The following is a 17,511-nucleotide window of genomic DNA, read 5'->3' on the forward strand; positions in this document are numbered from 1 at the left end:
CTATTTATTTCAGTGAGAAGAAACAAGAAACAAGGTGAAGCAGCTTTTAGTTCCTACACTCCTCACCTGTGAAACAAAATTCCTGCTGGCACAATGACGCACTCCTTTTAAACCAGCACTCAACACATAATTATTTGCTCAGCCTTTCCAATAAACAATAGATTTAACTTGTTCTATTACCTTTAATAAAGCTTTTACTTTTATTCTCATGTTCATGCATTTCTTAATTGCTTTGTTTTAATGTATTTCTTTAATTTCTTTCCTTGCGTCTGAACGCTGCTATAGAAATACATTTGTCTTGACTTACTATGTAGCTAAACAAAAAAAGTGCAATCAATATACAGGCCACAAACTATAACATTTACACGCAGTGTTTTATCGCAACATTCATTTCAATCCAATTCAGTTCAGTTCAGTTCAGTTCAGTTCAACTTTGTTTATATTGCACCACAGATGTTAACTCGAGGTGCTTTTAACAGAGAAAACAGAAAAACCCAACAAATTCAGTGCGAAAGTAATCAAACTAGTTTTTAACTACTTGTAAATACTAAACATGTAAAATAACAGAAGCTTGAATTGAATAAAGCGTCTTTATTATGAACCCTGGGGGTTCAGCGTGTTTGATGACGACCCTCCTCAGCTCTGCTCTGATTGGACAGTTGGAACCGGAAGTAGAATCCAGCCTACTCTTTTCTCTTTGCGCCGTGGCATTTCACAGCAGAAGCAGCCTGAGCCGCTCCTCTGGCGCCGAGAGCCGCCGCTGTGAGCCGGGACAGGGATGAACAGAGGCCAGAGACGGTGAGTAAACCTCCGTGTTTTCCTCCGGGCGACCAGCGAGTCCGCGACGTGAGCAGAAAAGCAGTGAGCGGATTGTAGCAGCGAGCGTCGCTAAGCTAGCCTCGTATCGACGTCCAGATCCGCTGCGGATGTTTCACAATGAGGGCTCACGAAACTCCCCTCCAAAAATATATATAAAACGGGCGACTTTCGCCCAGACGCTTTTAATCACGTTGTCAACAGAAAGGAAACGAAGACCTGCTAACGAGCAGAAATTGGCCTCAAAGCGGACAATTACCGTCTGAAACAGTGCAGGCAAGTCCTATTTCACATTCCGATACTGATACCTAGAAACCAATAAAATACATCCACCCCAAAGCCGTCAGCACCATCGTTAGTCATCAATGTTGACTAACGAGCTTGATTTTTTTCTGGTTCGCCGCCAGTCCAAACAGCCGTGGAAACACTTGGCTGAGTCGCTTCGTGTGTTTGCATGTGAAACATACGTAATGAAAAACTCCCAACAACAGCCCATGCTTTGTTTTGTGTTGTCATTCTCACACACAAACCACACTGCTGAATTGTCACATCTTACAACAGATCTGTCAAGAGTGGTATTTTTTTTTTTTTATCATTGACATCACTTCGTGTGGAATGATTATATTATTATATTAGCATCCAAACAATCTGTCTGTCGTCCCCCTCGTCCAGACCTGAAAAGCAGGAAGTCCTCAGATCTGAGGCTGGTTCTGCAGGTTTCTTCTTCTAAATTTTTTTTTTTTTTCATTTCATTCTCATGCCTGCTCATGTGGGAAAAGTTCCTCTATAAAAGTGCCTTGAAATGAAACTGTTGTATTTGGCAGTATACAAATAACATTGAAGGAACTGAATGAAACGCCTTGCGGGGTATTACTTTTAGAACAATGGTTGAATTATACACAGCAAATTGGGGTTTTTTGTTTCCCCAAACCACTTGTTCCTCTTTTTAGACAGTTTGACAGCAGCAGCCAAATTTTGTGCCAGCGGTTGTCACAGAAAGTGGTGTGTTAATATGGCTTTCTGACAGGTTGCTCTCTTCTCTGCTGAGTTTCCATGTGCACCAAGATGTGTTGGGGCAGATCCATTTGTTCACGCGACAAAGAAATCAGGATCAGAAATACCCGATTAAGCCCTCGGGAATATTGCTGTGACTTCGTGCCACACAGGATGAATGCCATACTTTCTGTCAGGCGATAACTTATGAAGACATTTATGTTGTGCTGAGCTTGTTACGCAGGCTATGGCTGTTTGGGTTCAGGAGTCTTGCTGCTTTTTCATTCCAGCTGCTGGAGACAGATTTACACCGGCGAGAGCGGGTCGGGATGGGATAAAACATGACCTTTAAGATTCAATTGAGCAGAATTGGACAGAAGGGCAGGCGCTCACAAAATGCTATATAGGTGTAGCCCTCCTCTATGTAGTCGCAGTAAAGTGATAACCAGAAGCCTATTATTAAGCCTAGTATTTGAAACGCTATGCCTTGTTTCACTTTGAAACTATATCTTCCTATTAAATTAACTTGGATTCATTCTTTGTTGTTTGAAATCCAGTGGCTTTCTTAAAATACATTATGCTCAAACATGCATAACGCAGTATCGTTACTGAGGGTATTAGTGCTCTTATCAATAAAATATACAATTCCACATACAATTCCACTTGATTCTGACGTGAAGAAATATAATATTTCTTTCTTTCAATTTAAGTCACAAAATAATGATTGAATGACATTGTACACTCTGGTTTGGTCCTGCGGGACTCCCTTTTAGTGTGAAGAGAAGAGGAAAGCGGTGCACAGCAGCGTGTTGCAGCTTGATAAATGTCGCCCACCAGCTTTTCTCCTCTCTGCTGTTGTTTGGCTGCGAGCTAGCCACTGTGCGCTAGCTCCCCCAACCCCTCCAGTCTCTGTCAACATCAAACTGAACCTATTGAACAATGGATTCATATAACTAGTCATGACATTATAGATAGAGAGCTTTCATTTAAGGGCGTAGGAATGAGTTTATCATTTGGGGTGGCACATATTGGAAACCTGACAGACCTGTGACTCATTTAACCAGAAATGTCAAAAATTAATGACATCACAAACAACTCAGAAAAGCCGGTTCTCCCACTTTCTCCACAATAAAATGACTCGAGTGTTAAGCAAAGTGCGATTGTCATCACGGGACTGCACACTAACTAGCAAAGTAAATATTTCAGTGGCACAAAGACAAATGTAGTATCACACTTGGGTGCACAATTTAATATGTTTTGATTGTGGTAAGATAAAATGCATTTACTTTGGTTGTCTGTCAAATGAACTGGTTTTTTTTTCAGTAACAACTTTCTTACATAAAAAAAACAAGAGGAATAATTATTCTTAAAAAAAGATTCACTTTTGAATATCAGATGATTAAAATGCAAACATGCTGTTATAACATTATATAATTATACTTCCTAATGTTATGCCTCTTGCTAAAACCTTAAGTAAAACAATAGATGGTCAAATAGACCGACTTCACCTAACAACATGTATACATGCTCATGCAATGTTAACTTTGTTAGGAGTTAATCCTTTACTAATGAATTTAAGACCTGAACTGAGCTTCATCAGTTTCTCCACCTTCCATTGCTTCACCAGCTTCACTCTACTCTGACTATTCTATGTTCTATCGTTCTCCTGATGAGACATTTTACACCTCGTATCCAATATAAAGTCGTACATGTTGATCAATGTTGGAGTGATGAGGTCGTATAACTTTACTCACACTGACGATACTAAAATAAGATGATAAAACTATTGTGTCCAGTGTTGATGACACTCAGGAACACTGACAAAGTCAGCAGTTCAATAAAGGACCAATGAACGTCTCTGCATTAAGACGACTTCATTCACCAGATTCTGTTCCTAAATATGAATGTAAACAAAGAACATGATGTTATAAATGAGCCATATTCTTTGCAGCGTTCCCTAAAGACCGCTTTACTTCGTTCAGAAAATAAATGTCGATCTTCTAATCATCTGATGATCATCTTCTTCACAATGTGTTGAGTATGCATTGTTTGTGGCTGAAGTGTTTTTCTTTCTCTTATTGTGGATTCCAGGTAATTCGTCACAGAGACTGATAAACAACCAATGTGTGTAAACACCCGGCTCGTGACTCTAAAATGACCCACGTGGCCGTCCCGGTCTCTAGGGCGACGTGCAGAAGCTTGGTGTGACTGATGTGAGCGGCGGGGGAAAGGGAATGCCGTCTTGCCAGCGCTAGCTTGTATGAGAGCGCGATGGCCCGGCGGGGGTTGCTACTCCACGGCCGGCTCCGCTGGTTCTTCCTGGGCCTCCTCCTGCTGCTGGTGCTGTTGCTGTTCCTGTACCTGCTGGAGTGCGGCTCGCCGGCGGACGTCAGCCTGACGCTGTCCGGCTCGGTGGGCGACTCCTACGGGAAGGAGTACTACCTGACCCTGCTGCAGGAGCAGGACGAGCGCCACCTCAACCGCGCCACCAGCCTCAAGCGCCAGATCGCGCAGCTCAAGCAGGAGCTTCAGGAAATGGGCGAGAAGCTGAAGCTCCTCCAGGACAAGAAGGAGCTGCTGGGCTTGCAGGACCTGGTGGAGCCCAAAGACCAGGAGCCGGGGGACCTGCTGGAGTTCCTGCACTCTCAGATCGACAAGGCCGAGGTCAGCACGGGGGCGCGGCTGCCCAGCGAGTACGCCCTGGTGCCGTTCGAGAGCTTCACCTCCTCCAAGGTGTACCAGATGGAGATGGGGCTGACGCGCCACCCCGAGGAGAAGCCGGTGCGCAAGGACCGGCGAGACGAGCTGGTGGAGGTCCTGGAGGCGGCGCTGGACATCATCAACAACCCAGACGAGGAGGACGGAGTGGCGGACGACATGCAGAGAACGACCTACTTGGACAGCCACTTCACCGAGGGTAAGACGCACGACCGCGCGGCCGACCGAGGAGTTTATCACCGATAGAATTTTTTTTTTCTTTCTTTCTTTTTCACAGTGGAGCGTTGTGTTGTGTCTCCGCAGGACTGTACCGGACAGAGCGAGACAAAGGGACCCTCTACGAGCTTTTCTTTGCCAAAGAGGATTCCAACAGCTTCCGCCACGTCACGCTCTTCAGGCCGTTCGGCCCGTTGATGAAGGTTAGGAGCATGTCTGTCGAAACGGCCGAGGTGATCATCAACATCATCGTGCCGCTGTCGGGCAGGGTCGACACTTTCACCCAGTTCTTGCAAAACTTCAGGTGAGCTTGATCGACATGACCGAGCATGTCCAATGGGTTGGTCGTTGGCTTCTAGTGAGGTTCACAGAGTTTTGTTTTTTGTTTTGTTTTTTAGGGAGGTGTGCATACAGCAGGACAAACGGATTCACCTCACTGTGGTTTATTTTGGATCGCCGGGCCTGGAGGAGGTGACTTCATCTTTAGCAAAGATGGCGAGGTTTGTTACTGGAACGTTCGATCTGATCCGGCCGTGTCCACGTTTCCAAACGTCATTTTTATTTATTTATTTTTTTAAACCCTTGGCCGTAATGGGCTTGTCGCTTCACAGGGAGGAGAATTTCTCCAATTTCACGCTGATCCCAGTGAACGAGGAGTTCTCTCGGGGTCGAGGTTTAGACGTTGGCGCTCACGCTTGGAAAAAAGGCGACGTGCTGATGTTTTTCTGTGACGTGGACATCCATTTTAATCTGGACTTCCTCAACACGTGCCGTCTCCAGGCTTCTCCGAGTAGGCTTTTATTTATTATTTTATTAATTTTTATAATCAGACTTGTTGTATTTGGTCTGTGGCTGTTGTTGGCTAAAGGTCTGTGAATGTGCTGATTCTGTTGGGCAGACAAGAAAGTCTTCTACCCTGTGGTGTTCAGCCTCTACAATCCCGACATCGTCCACGCCAATCTGGAGGCGCCTCCACCTGTCGAACTCCAACTTGTAAGCCGTGCTTAAGATCACATTGGTCTTTGATGTTTAATAGATGAGAGTTGGCTCCATCCATTATTCCAGGCTTGTTGTTCATAGTTTGACGTGATCTTCTGCTCTCACAGATTCACAAGAAGGATGCTGGGTTCTGGAGGGACTTTGGGTTTGGAATGACGTGTCAGTATCGCTCCGATTTCCTAAATATCGGTAAGCACCGGGTCCCTCTTTGACAATAAGCAGCAAAGCCATTCTGAAATGGCTTTGCTGAAGTTGAAGAAAGCTGTGATGGCGTACCAAATATCAGTAAAAACAGAATCCAGTGAGGTGCAATAGCATTCAAACTGTGCAGGCTTTGTGCTGTTTGAGTGTGTGTATTTTAAAGTTTGATACTACATATCACATTGAATTCTTGCACTTTACAAGACGGATTAACCACCAAGAAAACCATTTGTCCTTTGTGTTTCCTAACTGAAAACAAAATCCGTCATGAGGCAACGTTAAGATTCAGTTCTGAAGGTGGCACCTTGTGTCTGACTCCACTCGTTTGTGTTCTAAGCACATGAGAGTAACGGGTATGTCTTTATCGACTAGTGATGAAACTCACAAATACTCCAGATTGTACAAGTATAGTTTGAGGTTATCTGTTAAAACGGGCAGAGAGAGACCTTACTGGTCTTACTGCCTTCTTGCTTTTGTTAAAAAGTCATTCTTTTAAGGTAGTGGCTTCGTTTCATTGCTCATGATTGTCAATATCTATATCAAAATCAGCATTTTCACAGCAAAAAATCTTTTATTATTCAATGAAGAGCATGAACGATGTGCAGTTATCCAAACGTGTGTCAGCATTTTGGAAAAGAAAAGTTAGATCCATCGTGGGTTCAGAGATTTAGTCCCACCTGTGTGGATTCTGCAGATAGAATTTACTCTCAGCATTTTGGAAAGATGTGTCCGACTTCCTCCTGCTCTGCCCCGACATTGGAACACACCAGGATGAATCAGAGAAATACCAACCAATCAGAGACCGCCTTTCAAAGCGTTTCTACCACATTGCTCGTTGCTGGGCGTAATACAAACCGGAGGTCAGTTCCAAGTTGTGCACTCAAGCCGATAATTTGCTATATTTTTGCCAAAAATATATGAATTTGGACAAAATTAGACCGTAAACAAGCAGTGATGGTCATTATACACATATCTTAGACAGCTTTGACCAAACCGTCCGCTGTTTTTTCTGTCGGCTTTTCCTCAAATTGAATCCAAATTGTGTCTGTCTGCAGCGAGAATGAAGTGGTCGGCCTCACCGTTTCAATACTTTAGGAGTGGAGTGTTGTTGGTAACCTAGAGAATTACAACTTACCTTGTGTCTAAAGAAATAGTGACTGTAAAGTCGGCGTGATCAGTTTCCTCCACCTCTACTCCCATTCCAAGCTCAAAAAGTTACATTTCCATGTAGATGCTCATAAAACGTCCAGTGGCATAACCCTGAACCAGGATTTCATCACGTTTAAAACGAGCGTTTGGTATTTTCATTCAATGCTCGACCTTTTACGATTTGACACGTGGCCTCATTATCAGAGCAATGCAGTAACTCATGTACTCTGTTACTTTTGTTGAAGTAACTTCTTGCAGTCGGGTGACACTTCTGCCACTCGCACTCAGTGTTTTTGTCCACCGATCCTACTCTTCACATAAATACCCGATTAAAAGATTTAAACTAAAGTCAAAGATCCTTTAACAATATTATGCAAGAAATGAGAATGAATGTGAAGAAGTATTTCTAAGTTATATTCCGTTGTATGTGAATTTGCACATCCTAATTTAAGTTTGGATGTCTAAGGTCTATTTTTTGTTCTTTTTTAATATATTCGATTTGAGTATTCTACCTACCGTATTTTCCGCCCTATAAGGCGCACCTAAATACCTCAAATTTTCTCAAAAGCTGCCAATGCGCCTTATAGCCCGGTGCGCCTTATATATGGACGATTGTTCTACTCAAGACTGCTATTTGACAGCTGAACAACCAGAAGCTTTTATTTTGACAACTCTAACTTCGCATCCGGATCATCAGAGCGGACGACACTCCGCACAACACCTTAATCACTCATGGTTGCACACCAACATTCTAACAAACCAAAATAAACTAGATGAAATAATTACTCCCTAAACTGGGGAACAAAAACACAGCATAAACACAATCAACACAACACCAAGCCCAACAACGAGCCACAATAACCTCCAACAACACAAAACATGAATTTGTCGCTGCAAGGCATGATGGGACATCATGCCTTGCAGCGACAAATTCAACCTGAGCTCCTCAGTGCAGCCGATAGAAACTCCCATAATTCATTGCAGCTGTTTGTGGTGTTTTAAATGCAATTATTGTGGGTTATATTTGGTTTGTGGTGTCGGTAATAATTGTGTTGTGTTGTGTTTTTGTTGCTTAGTTCATGTAGTTTAGTTTATTATTATTATTATTATTACCGGTAGTTGTAAGTTGTCAACCAGTAGTGAAGAAGGTTTTGTGTGTAGTGTCCTCCTGGCATAGGCTGCAGGTAGACTATTGAAATAAAGCATGTGCACCTCTCTGGGTGTTAGAATCAGTGGAAAATGTAACCTAATGGCTTTGAGCTATAGATGTTGCTGACCACTGGTCTATTCCATGCGCCTTATAGGGCGGTGCGCCTTATATATGAATGAAGTTGTAAATTATGTCAATCATTGTAGGTGCGCCTTATAACCCGGTGCGCCTTATAGGGCAGAAAATACGGTATTCGTACTGTAACGTCTCACTAACAGATTTGAATTCTATTCAGGTGGTTTTGATCTGGAAGTCAAGGGCTGGGGTGTGGAAGACGTCCACCTGTACAGGAAGTATCTCCGGAGCGCCCTGATCGTGATCCGGACGCCGGTGTCGGGCCTGTTCCACATGTGGCATAAGAAGCACTGTGCGGACGAGCTGACGCCGGAGCAGTACCGCATGTGCATTCAGTCCAAGGCCATGAACGAGGCGTCCCACTCCCACCTGGGCATGCTGGTTTTCCGCGAGGAGATCGAGGCTCACCTGCGCAAACAGGCCTTCAAGTCCAAGAACAAGTCGGCAGACTGAGCGGGGTTACCGGACGTGGTTCCGACGCACTACAGCAAAGACATGTTTACACGGATCCTCCTGCATTTTTACCGCACAGCTGTAGACAAATGAATGTATGAGAAAAATGATCAATGTGAAACTTCACAGCCCGGTGCGAGTCTTATCGAGGAGCTCCAGCCGCCAGGACACAAAGTCGTAATATTTGACGTGTACTGAAGAAAGGCTTTCGAGATGCACAAAGTCTTGAGGGCATCTCGTCTTGCGTTTCAAAACCTCAAGTCGTCCAGCATGTTGGTAACGACTTGTAGCCCAAAGCTAAGAAAACGCCCACTTCGTCCAAGACGTCCGGCTGTCTGGGCTTCAAAAAGCCTTTTGATGTGCAACAAAAATACAACTACATAATTAAAGAACAACATTACGAGTACAAAGCTGCACTTCCTCATGTTGGACAAGAGCTCCAAAGTTTCTATTGATTCCTAACTTTTTAAAGCAGTTTAACAAGCATTCATTGATTGCAGGACACGTACCAGCCATGTTCCACCCCCCCCCCCCCCCCCCCCAACGCTTATTTATAGATTTCCGAGGCTGGCAGCATGGTTATAAAAAGGGACCTTATTGTTTATTTTGTGATGTTTATTTTAATGTTGTAATAATGGCTTCCAGGTAAGAGAAGCAAGTTGTCGAATAAGCAGCAATATGCTACTAGCATGCGGCGCTACGATATCAGGTCTGCGTGGACCAGTATTATTCTCTTTAGAATAAACCAGCCGTCACTCATACGCGGAGCACTACGATTCCTGATACTGGACTGAGATTGAATGTTGCAGTCGCCTTTGTAAATATTATGTTCCATACATGGACGTTGAGTACGGTCGTCATATGTGCCTACGTGTTCTGAAAGCTGTTAACACCTGTCGCGTTTGTTCACTTTATTGCCACTCTCGCGCTGAGAGGACATTCCAGCTGTCGGGACGCTCGCAGAGCGGGAAAGAGTGTTTTGATCTCGCGTCGTCGTTCTTTTCAATCCATTGTTTCTTTTTCCTCGAGTATTGTAGATAGCCTCAATGTCTCCGTGCCGCGCGCGGGGGGGGGGGGAGTGTTACACGTCTTCTTCTTCTCAGCAGTTCACAAACGACTCGTGACGGAAGGAAAACGTGAGCAAAGTAACGATTTATTTTTAAAATTTTGGCCATGAAATAAAACTTCCAGAAGGCGGCATCCTCTGCTCCTGTGTCATTACTTCTGTTACACTTTCATCCGATTATATATGTTCTAATCATTAAACTTGACCAGTTCTATAATTTATGCTATAAAAAAAAAAAAAAAATGTACGATCAGACGTGTCGAGTGTCTGTAAATGCACTAGCTCATTTGTACGATTCTTAATTTAAGACAAATGGTATAATACAACTGTATTATTCATCTGTATACAGTAAACTACATTAATAGAAAATAAAGAGGGGGGGGGGGGGAGAAAATATAAAATGATCAAAATCCAGGAGAAGTGAGAGGAAATAAACCTGATGAGAAGGTTTCAGAGTTTGTCTTCATTTTGTTAATGTGTCATTTGTTCTGGATGGATTCCCGTCATCTTGTAGATCTCTTTGAGGATGAGCAGAGCCGTGTCTTCAGACTCCCTGGAAAAACAACACAGGTTGATGAGAACTCCGATAGTTTCATTGTCGACCGACCCGTTTCTCTTAATTCGACGGGAAGAAGCCGTTGACGTGTTAAACGGGCTGTGGATTCTGACGGAGGCTCGTCGTACCAGTAGCAGAGGTGACTCTGGAGCGCGAACAAGTACTCGTTGAAGCTCTCGATGGGCTTCTCCTGCAGGACGTAGTCGATGCGATTCCCTCCGTTCAGCATCCCGACCTTCACCTGGGGCTCCTCGTCTCTCGGCGGCTCGGGGCTCTCGGGATACTTGTGCTCTGTGGGGGGGGGACAAAGCTGGTCGGTCTCATGAACCACAAGACTGAAGTGGTGTGGGGGGGGTCTCGATCACTCACCCTCTGCCTCCTGCTTCTCCTGCTCTTCGATCTGATTGGCCACCATGGCCAGCTGCGCCTGCAGCTGGGCGGTGGAGGTGTGGGCGCGGGCGAAGTCGTTCAGCGTCTGCCAGGCGCTCCTCAGGGAGCTGATGAAGCCGTGCTTCAGGTCCGAGCCCATCCGGGACAGACTCTCCTTCAGCTCTGAGAGACACGGCCACTTTAAACTTTCCCCACACGTGTGGCCGATCAAACGCGAGGCATGAAATGGCTTCCGACATTCCAGTACAAAGTACGACCAGACGGGAGGGAAAAATGACCGGCATGAGCAGCCTTGAGGCATCAGAGACGCTCCCCTGATAGAATGAAACTACTCTGTTGAGGCTTTTGTCTCCGTTGCGCCACAGCAGTTTTATAGCATTATTCCAGAGATCTGACTGCAGCGCACCAGAATAAAACGTATTCTAAGCTCATCTGTAGATGCGTAGTGTTAGTAGAGTTTGTCCCACTTTAAAAATATCAAGTCCGTCGACTGTAGCGTTGCTGAAACGGCGCAAAATCACAACTAATGTGTTAACAGCATTATACGCTCAAGGCTTTTTACAGACTTATTGGCTGCATCATCAAGCTGTTTACTTAATGGCAATAACTCGGTTCAAACGTTTCTGAATGACAAAGAACAAAACAAGAAAACAAAATGTGGCGATAAAGGAGGAAATTTATCTTAAGCTTATTGGTGCAGATCAAAAGGTTTGGTTTTTCTCAAGTCATGGATGTCAGTAGCAACGTACTGGTTTCAAAAGTGGACTGAAGGATGAGTGGAATTCCATATTAGAGGAAATACTGAAAAAAAGGTTTCAAAAGCACGTATTGCATAATGGCCGTACCGAGATGAAGTCTCTTTCTTCCTTTGTGATGCGGAACCAAAACAGGCTTCAGGTCCAAGTCTGGTAATATCATGGGTTCCATCCTGTAGGCTACTGGGTCCAACTGAAAGAAAAGTTATTGATTAGGTTGAACTGCACGTCGGGGAGTGATTATAATTCTGCCTGCTGCATACCGGGTGATAAATATTGAAGAATCCCTTGCAGGTGGGCAGCTGGTACGTCTCCTCGATCTTCTCCAGGCCTCGGACGGTCAGAAACATGCCGATGGGAGATCCCAACGCAAAGAAATTCACCGGCTCGAAGTCCAGAGTGTGATAGACCACGGACACCTTGGGGACGAGGACAGAAGCGTGGGTGAAAGGGTCACGTCGGGTTCAGTGTGAGAGGTTCCGTCCTCGACTCCGTCGCATTTGTTCACCTGTCCGGTTCCAACTTCGAAGCAGTTGTAGTCGACGTGGACGGACGAGACGGTTTTGCCCACCGGGAGCTTCTTCACGGAGGAATCGGAGAGGACTTCAGCAGGCGGCGGCGGCGGCGGGAGGCCGACCTCCTTCAGTGCTTCTTTCTTCTCCTGAGCCGCCTGCGGACGTGAAAACGGAGGTGAGGCTATATGGAGGCCTGGCGAGGAACTTTTCATGAACCCGGGAGACAAACTTGCCTGCTTGGCCACTCGGTCTTTCACAAACTTGGCGATCTTTTTCCGGGGACCCAGCGGGATTCCCATCTCCTTCAGGTCATCCACTGTGCACATGAGCTGAAACGTGGACGTGACACACTTTTATATATAAAAAAAACCAAACGTTTCATCGAATCATCTTCGTTTTAAGAAGCAGAGGCGACTTTTTCGTCTTACAAAAGATTCAACGTCGATCTTTTCCTCGTCAAAGGTGCTCTCGTACTCAGAGAGGCCCAAATGTTGCAGCATTGCAGACAAATCCTGGAACTCCTCGCCGTCCTCTTTGGGCTGCTCCTCCGCAGCTGGAGGCGTGGCGGCGGCGGCTGGGGTTGCCTGTGTGAGGGGAGCGGCCACCTGGAATAACAAACAGTTTAGCGTCGAATCACTTTGAGGACAATGACTTCAAAATCTTCAAACAAACTGGTGTTGGACCTGCGTGGCATCTCCGTTAGGAACCGGTGCAGCGGAGGCGTTTTTCTGATTTGAAAGCAGGTCGAAGAGGATGAGGGAACCTGCAGATACAGAGGGAATACATTAAAACGATGGCGTCTATAACCTAAACCAGAGGAGCTGAAGTGCTTCATTACCCAAGCTGTGTCCAGCCACTGATATTCCTCCCCTGTAGTCTGGGTTCCGCTCCATAAACAGTGCGTGGAGGCGGTTAATCTCTAATGCAACGGCATCCATTATGGTCTGGCAGTAAGTGGGACTGTTGTAGAAGAGCACATCTAACAGCGTCTCGTTTGTGAAGTGCCGCAGACGTCCAGTGCTGGGCAAGGTGATCTTCTTTATCCGCCTACGAACACAAACAAGCATTATGTGCTGCGTAAAGTGTCTGGAGGGAAATGTCCTGTGCTGTTATCCACTGCAGCTCCTTTATCACATAAAAACTGTTTATGCACTTGGAAGAAGGAGGATGACATGTTTTGCAGTGGAACCACGGGCCCCGTCCTGCTGCCAGACGTTAAAGCCAGCTGAAAACAAATGAGTGTCAAATGCTGTTTACCCAAGTCTGAACCACGGCTTTAAGATTGTTGCTATTTTCAAACCAGCACACATCAGATCTCCTTTCAAACCTTTTCTAAATTCAGATTTTTATGTGTCATTTGTTCAAAAAACTGTTTGTTTGTTTTTTTTTGTCACCACACTTTCAAATTCTGGATGATTGAGGTAAATCCACTCGCCTTTTCACATGAATGAACAATGTCCTAGTTTATGATTCGCATGTGATAAGACTATTACTGCATTTCCGGTTTGAAACTTTGAATCGACCCGGATGTCAGTACCACACTTAGATAACAACCAAGAAGAAATAACTATCAGCCTAAAACCAGAGTGCATGCGTTTATGTTTCATTTAATATGAAGACCATGTATCATGAGTGTTGGAAAAGATCTCGTACCGACACGGTTCACAGAGATTAAAAATAAATCCATGACCGTCACTGACACCAAGATGAACAGCATAATTAGTTTCCAGTTGTACGACTGACTCTTACTGTAATAACATCAAGTAAAGTATTTCTATTGTGCTCAGAATGACATCACTGATATAATTAGCGCCAAACCCGCGTCTCCACTGTGAGCCAGGCCTCACCTGTCTACGCCCGTGGCGTCTCCGTGCAGAGCCGTGTGCCACTGGACCGGCAGGAACTCCACCCGGCTGATCTTGTGCTCGTCCACGGACTTCCTGTAGTGGCTCTGCAGCAGCTTCAGGGACACGTTGCGAAAGTCGTCCACTGAAAGGACAAGACACTGGATCGGGTCCGGTTCGCTCCACGCCGCCCTCGCCCTTCCACGCCGGAGACACTCACCACACTCCACCATGCTCCTGAACCGCAGGTCGCACACGGGGCCGATGCCGTGGACCATGAAGACCAGATGATCCACCGTGGCTAGCTCGCCTAAAGGAAATGGCGCAGGATGGGAATGTTACTGCCCTCGTCACCCACCTCAACGTCCAGAGCTAAAATGAAGAAACTAAGCCGCAACCAAATCTAATTTAACATTCCCTTAAAAGGATCGTGGCTGAGTACCGTCGGGCACTTCATCGTGATCGTCATCGATGCCTCGCTTCACCACCCGGGGTCTGGTCTGCCCGTCTTGGGTTGTGCCCCACTCGTCCGGCAGGGAGGAGGGCTGGAACTGCACGATGACCTGCAGGAGCAACACGCGTCGATACCGAGTCCCCCCTGCAGCCATGACCAAAACGTCAACGTCAAACAACTCCCTTTACCTTTGGATTGTGCATGACGATGGTTTCTCCTGAAGGGAACTCCAGCCTGCGGTGCCACTGGTTTGTCGACACGGCTTTCTTGTATTCCGCCTGAACCGAAGGAACATGTGTGGGAAATGCAAGCATCAGTTTCATCAAGCGGCGCCACAACGACGTTTTGGATCCTCAGTAAAGACAAACCTCCAGCTTGTCGCTAAACTCCTCCGAATAAGGGACGAAGCGACTGTCCGTGTCTCCCTTGTAGAACCAGCTGCAGCGCCGCACCTCCGTCGGATCCTCCTCCCAGAATACCGACGTCCGCATTCGGTCGTAGAGCTGCACGTCGTAACGGCCTCCGTCCGTACGTACGATCACATTTTCAGGGTCTGGTTGAACTGGGAGGACAAGAGACAGATGGAGCAGATTGTCTGTGTATGAGGCGAGACGCTCGGGTTTCAGTGAGCAACATTCGAAGTGTGTGTGCAAGTTTTATACCCGAGTTGTACGTTTCTTCAAGCTGAAGGGAGTCGATGATGCTGAACGGAAGCCAGACGTTCTTCGACTCCACCTGTTTGCAGAAGAACCAATGAGGCTGCACTGCCTCGTACAGGTTGGTGTATTGCATCATGGGACCGGCAGGAACGACGGCGCAGGCGGCGCCGGCCGGAGGTGGAGGCCCTTGAATGTGTGTGGGAGGCTGGAAGACAGGAAATGAATTTTTAGCCCAATAACTTAAACAACACGACGACACCAGACAGGTTTTCCATGTACCTTTGTGAATGTGGGTCCTGTCATTGAGAAAGCCTGGGGGGGGGAGCTGAGAGAGTACGGGTTCTGCTGCTGATGATGATGCTGCTGCTGCTGAGGCGTGTGCGGCTGCGGCGGCGGCGGCAGGACCTCTGGAGCTGCAATATAGGGGTTCGCTCTGCTGCTGGAGGGGGTGTGTCGGTACGGGTTGTGACTCTGCGGCTGCATCTGTGGGGGCGGCGGCGTCATCGTGGCCGGTGGCGGAGTGTGACGCCCCATGGGGCTCTGGAAAACCGAGCCCCCGAATGCCGGGGGAGCGGGGTTCATTTGCGAGAGAGGGGGCGGCGGAGCGGCCATGCCGACGCTGCTGGGAACAGACGCGGGCCCCGTCGTCGTCATCGTCGGAGCCGCAGACGGCGCCGGGGGAGGGCATGGCGGCTGGCCGATGGAGGCGAACGGGTCGCCGCTGGTCACGGGACTGGAGAAGTAGCTAAACGTGGAGGGCGGCGGCCCGTTCCCAGAGGTCTGACCGAGGAAACTGTCTTCTTCACCAACATCAGTGGAATCATCTGACGGGACATCAAAACGTGCGTGAGGCTTTAATATTTCTACACTGAACGCTGGAACACTGGAGAATACAGGGTGATTCAGCCAATCAGGTGAAAGGAGTCACGCCCTCTATCTCAGTAACCAGGGGCCAAACTAATCCACTAATAATATTCTATTATCAGTTGAAGAGAGATGTAAAAAAAAAACCCAAAAAAACAGAGGGATATACTGAATTTTCATTATGCTATTAAATGTTTTGAATGTTGGGAGGCAAAATGTGTCCATGATATTATCCATGGATCAGTTTGTGCCAAAAGATTTATATAGAAAACATTGAGAATGTACATAAATAGCAATATAGAAGGAAGATCTCAAGGTCGTACAAATAAGACAACTAGAGAGCAGAGAGATTGGCAAGGAGCATGTCAAGCGATTGCTGTGAGCGTTTAAGAAGCCCATTTCTTCCAGTCAGCGTCCCTTCGAAAGCAGTTTGATTCAATAATGATAAGATGTTGGGAAAGATCCAGTGAATCGGCATTAATTTGTCAAGAAATGTGGTTTGATCTGCTTCACTATCACATGTAGTTACAAATTTGTCATTATAACAACTTGAAGTGCTGAAATGTGTTGTTGTTTTGTGCTTCATCTGGTCAATTTGACATTGTGGAAGTGGACATGGTCAAATTTGACACCAGGATTAACTTTATGTGATGGTCACTATTTCAAAACCATATCAAAACATATATATATTTCCGAGCACACAGCAACATAAAGCCTGTACAATACTGTAACACTTCTAAAATGGTTTGTTTTGATTTGGTAGTTCAGTGGTCAGCTATGGAAATAGGGTAATGTCACACTGGTAATCTTTAAAAGTAATATCTAAGGCCAGGCTGCAGATAACTGTAACCGTAGCACTTTTGTTTCTGAAATATAAATGTAAAAAATGATGGATAACTCCAGATGATGAATGAAGGATGCAGCTGATGTCCAGACTTCCACCAGACTGTTATGATGGTCAGACCATCAGACCAACACGCGGGTCATTTCTTAGTCAGGCGGTTTGTTAACAGAAGCTACAGTTTGTGTATCTTTCACCAGATAACAGCTGACTGCAGCACCGGAACTGAAGTAGCTTTAGCCTGCAGTGCTAACGACCCCGGCTAATGTTGCTCCAGTCCCCGGCTCCGTGTCCCACCTCACCTCCTGACAGCACCGCCGGGCCGCCGGCCTGACTCACTGGCATGAAGGGCAGGTTGAAGTTAAACTCCGGGGCGCCGCTGAACAGTAAATTTGCGCCGGTGTTGGAGGGGTTATTATTTTTTCTATCTGCCATTTTTCCCGTAGAATTACACGTAGCCACTACAGGAGCAGGCAGGCGGCGCACGCTCACTCCTCCGACCGGCAGTCATAGATTTCACCGATCTTCAAATCGTCCACGCACGTTTATGACGTAGCAGGGCGGTGTGACAGACTGTATATAGATCTGTCAAAGCCACGCAGGAACTTTCGCCGTGAAAAAATAACAAGTGAACGTCCTCACTGCTGCCACCTACAGGCGGGGATGACTACCTGAACTCTGTCAAGTTTAATCTTTTGAAATGTGTAAAAATAATAAAACTACAGATGTTGTCCTTT

General features: G+C 46.2%; 2 protein-coding genes across 3 annotated transcripts; one reads left to right on the plus strand and one right to left on the minus strand.

Moving 5' to 3' along the window:
* Positions 1–658: 658 nt before the first annotated feature.
* Positions 659–10,273, plus strand: csgalnact2 (chondroitin sulfate N-acetylgalactosaminyltransferase 2). 2 transcript variants are annotated; one of them, XM_080507564.1, is made up of 8 exons: positions 659–798; positions 3,901–4,726; positions 4,831–5,047; positions 5,142–5,243; positions 5,355–5,533; positions 5,642–5,736; positions 5,850–5,931; positions 8,538–10,272. In XM_080507564.1, the coding sequence occupies exons 2-8, from the start codon at positions 4,081–4,083 to the stop codon at positions 8,828–8,830; spliced, it is 1,614 nt and encodes a 537-aa protein (XP_080363690.1). In that variant the 5' UTR covers positions 659–798; positions 3,901–4,080; the 3' UTR covers positions 8,831–10,272. The 2 variants fall into 2 exon arrangements, with proteins under 2 accessions (XP_080363690.1, XP_080363691.1); XM_080507565.1 differs by having other exon boundaries at positions 719–798; positions 3,993–4,726; positions 8,538–10,273.
* A 36-nt stretch (positions 10,274–10,309) lies between these two features.
* Positions 10,310–17,211, minus strand: sec23ip (SEC23 interacting protein). Its single transcript, XM_080507563.1, has 17 exons — positions 17,077–17,211; positions 15,349–15,893; positions 15,073–15,274; positions 14,779–14,972; positions 14,599–14,688; positions 14,399–14,519; positions 14,177–14,266; positions 13,960–14,101; positions 12,951–13,159; positions 12,796–12,875; positions 12,541–12,717; positions 12,106–12,441; positions 11,861–12,016; positions 11,688–11,790; positions 10,822–11,004; positions 10,581–10,743; positions 10,310–10,449 (listed from the first exon to the last, which is right to left on the minus strand). The coding sequence occupies exons 1-17, from the start codon at positions 17,207–17,209 to the stop codon at positions 10,368–10,370; spliced, it is 3,006 nt and encodes a 1,001-aa protein (XP_080363689.1). The 5' UTR covers positions 17,210–17,211; the 3' UTR covers positions 10,310–10,367.
* Between the last annotated feature and the right edge of the window lie 300 nt (positions 17,212–17,511).

This window comes from Blennius ocellaris (genome assembly GCF_963422515.1).
Source record: "Blennius ocellaris genome assembly, chromosome: 13".
Taxonomy (NCBI): Eukaryota; Metazoa; Chordata; class Actinopteri; order Blenniiformes; family Blenniidae; genus Blennius; species Blennius ocellaris.

Coding starts and splice junctions, on each gene's coding strand:
- csgalnact2 (XM_080507564.1), top strand. CDS start 4,081: ATGGCCCGGCGGGGGTTGCTACTCCACGGCCGGCTCCGCTGGTTCTTC. Junction 5,244..5,354: donor TCTTTAGCAAAGATGGCGAG/GTTTGTTACTGG, acceptor GTCGCTTCACAG/GGAGGAGAATTTCTCCAATT. Junction 5,737..5,849: donor CACCTGTCGAACTCCAACTT/GTAAGCCGTGCT, acceptor CTGCTCTCACAG/ATTCACAAGAAGGATGCTGG.
- sec23ip (XM_080507563.1), bottom strand. CDS start 17,209: ATGGCAGATAGAAAAAATAATAACCCCTCCAACACCGGCGCAAATTTA. Junction 14,102..14,176: donor CAGGAGCATGGTGGAGTGTG/GTGAGTGTCTCC, acceptor TTGTCCTTTCAG/TGGACGACTTTCGCAACGTG. Junction 12,017..12,105: donor TCGAAGTTGGAACCGGACAG/GTGAACAAATGC, acceptor CTCGTCCCCAAG/GTGTCCGTGGTCTATCACAC.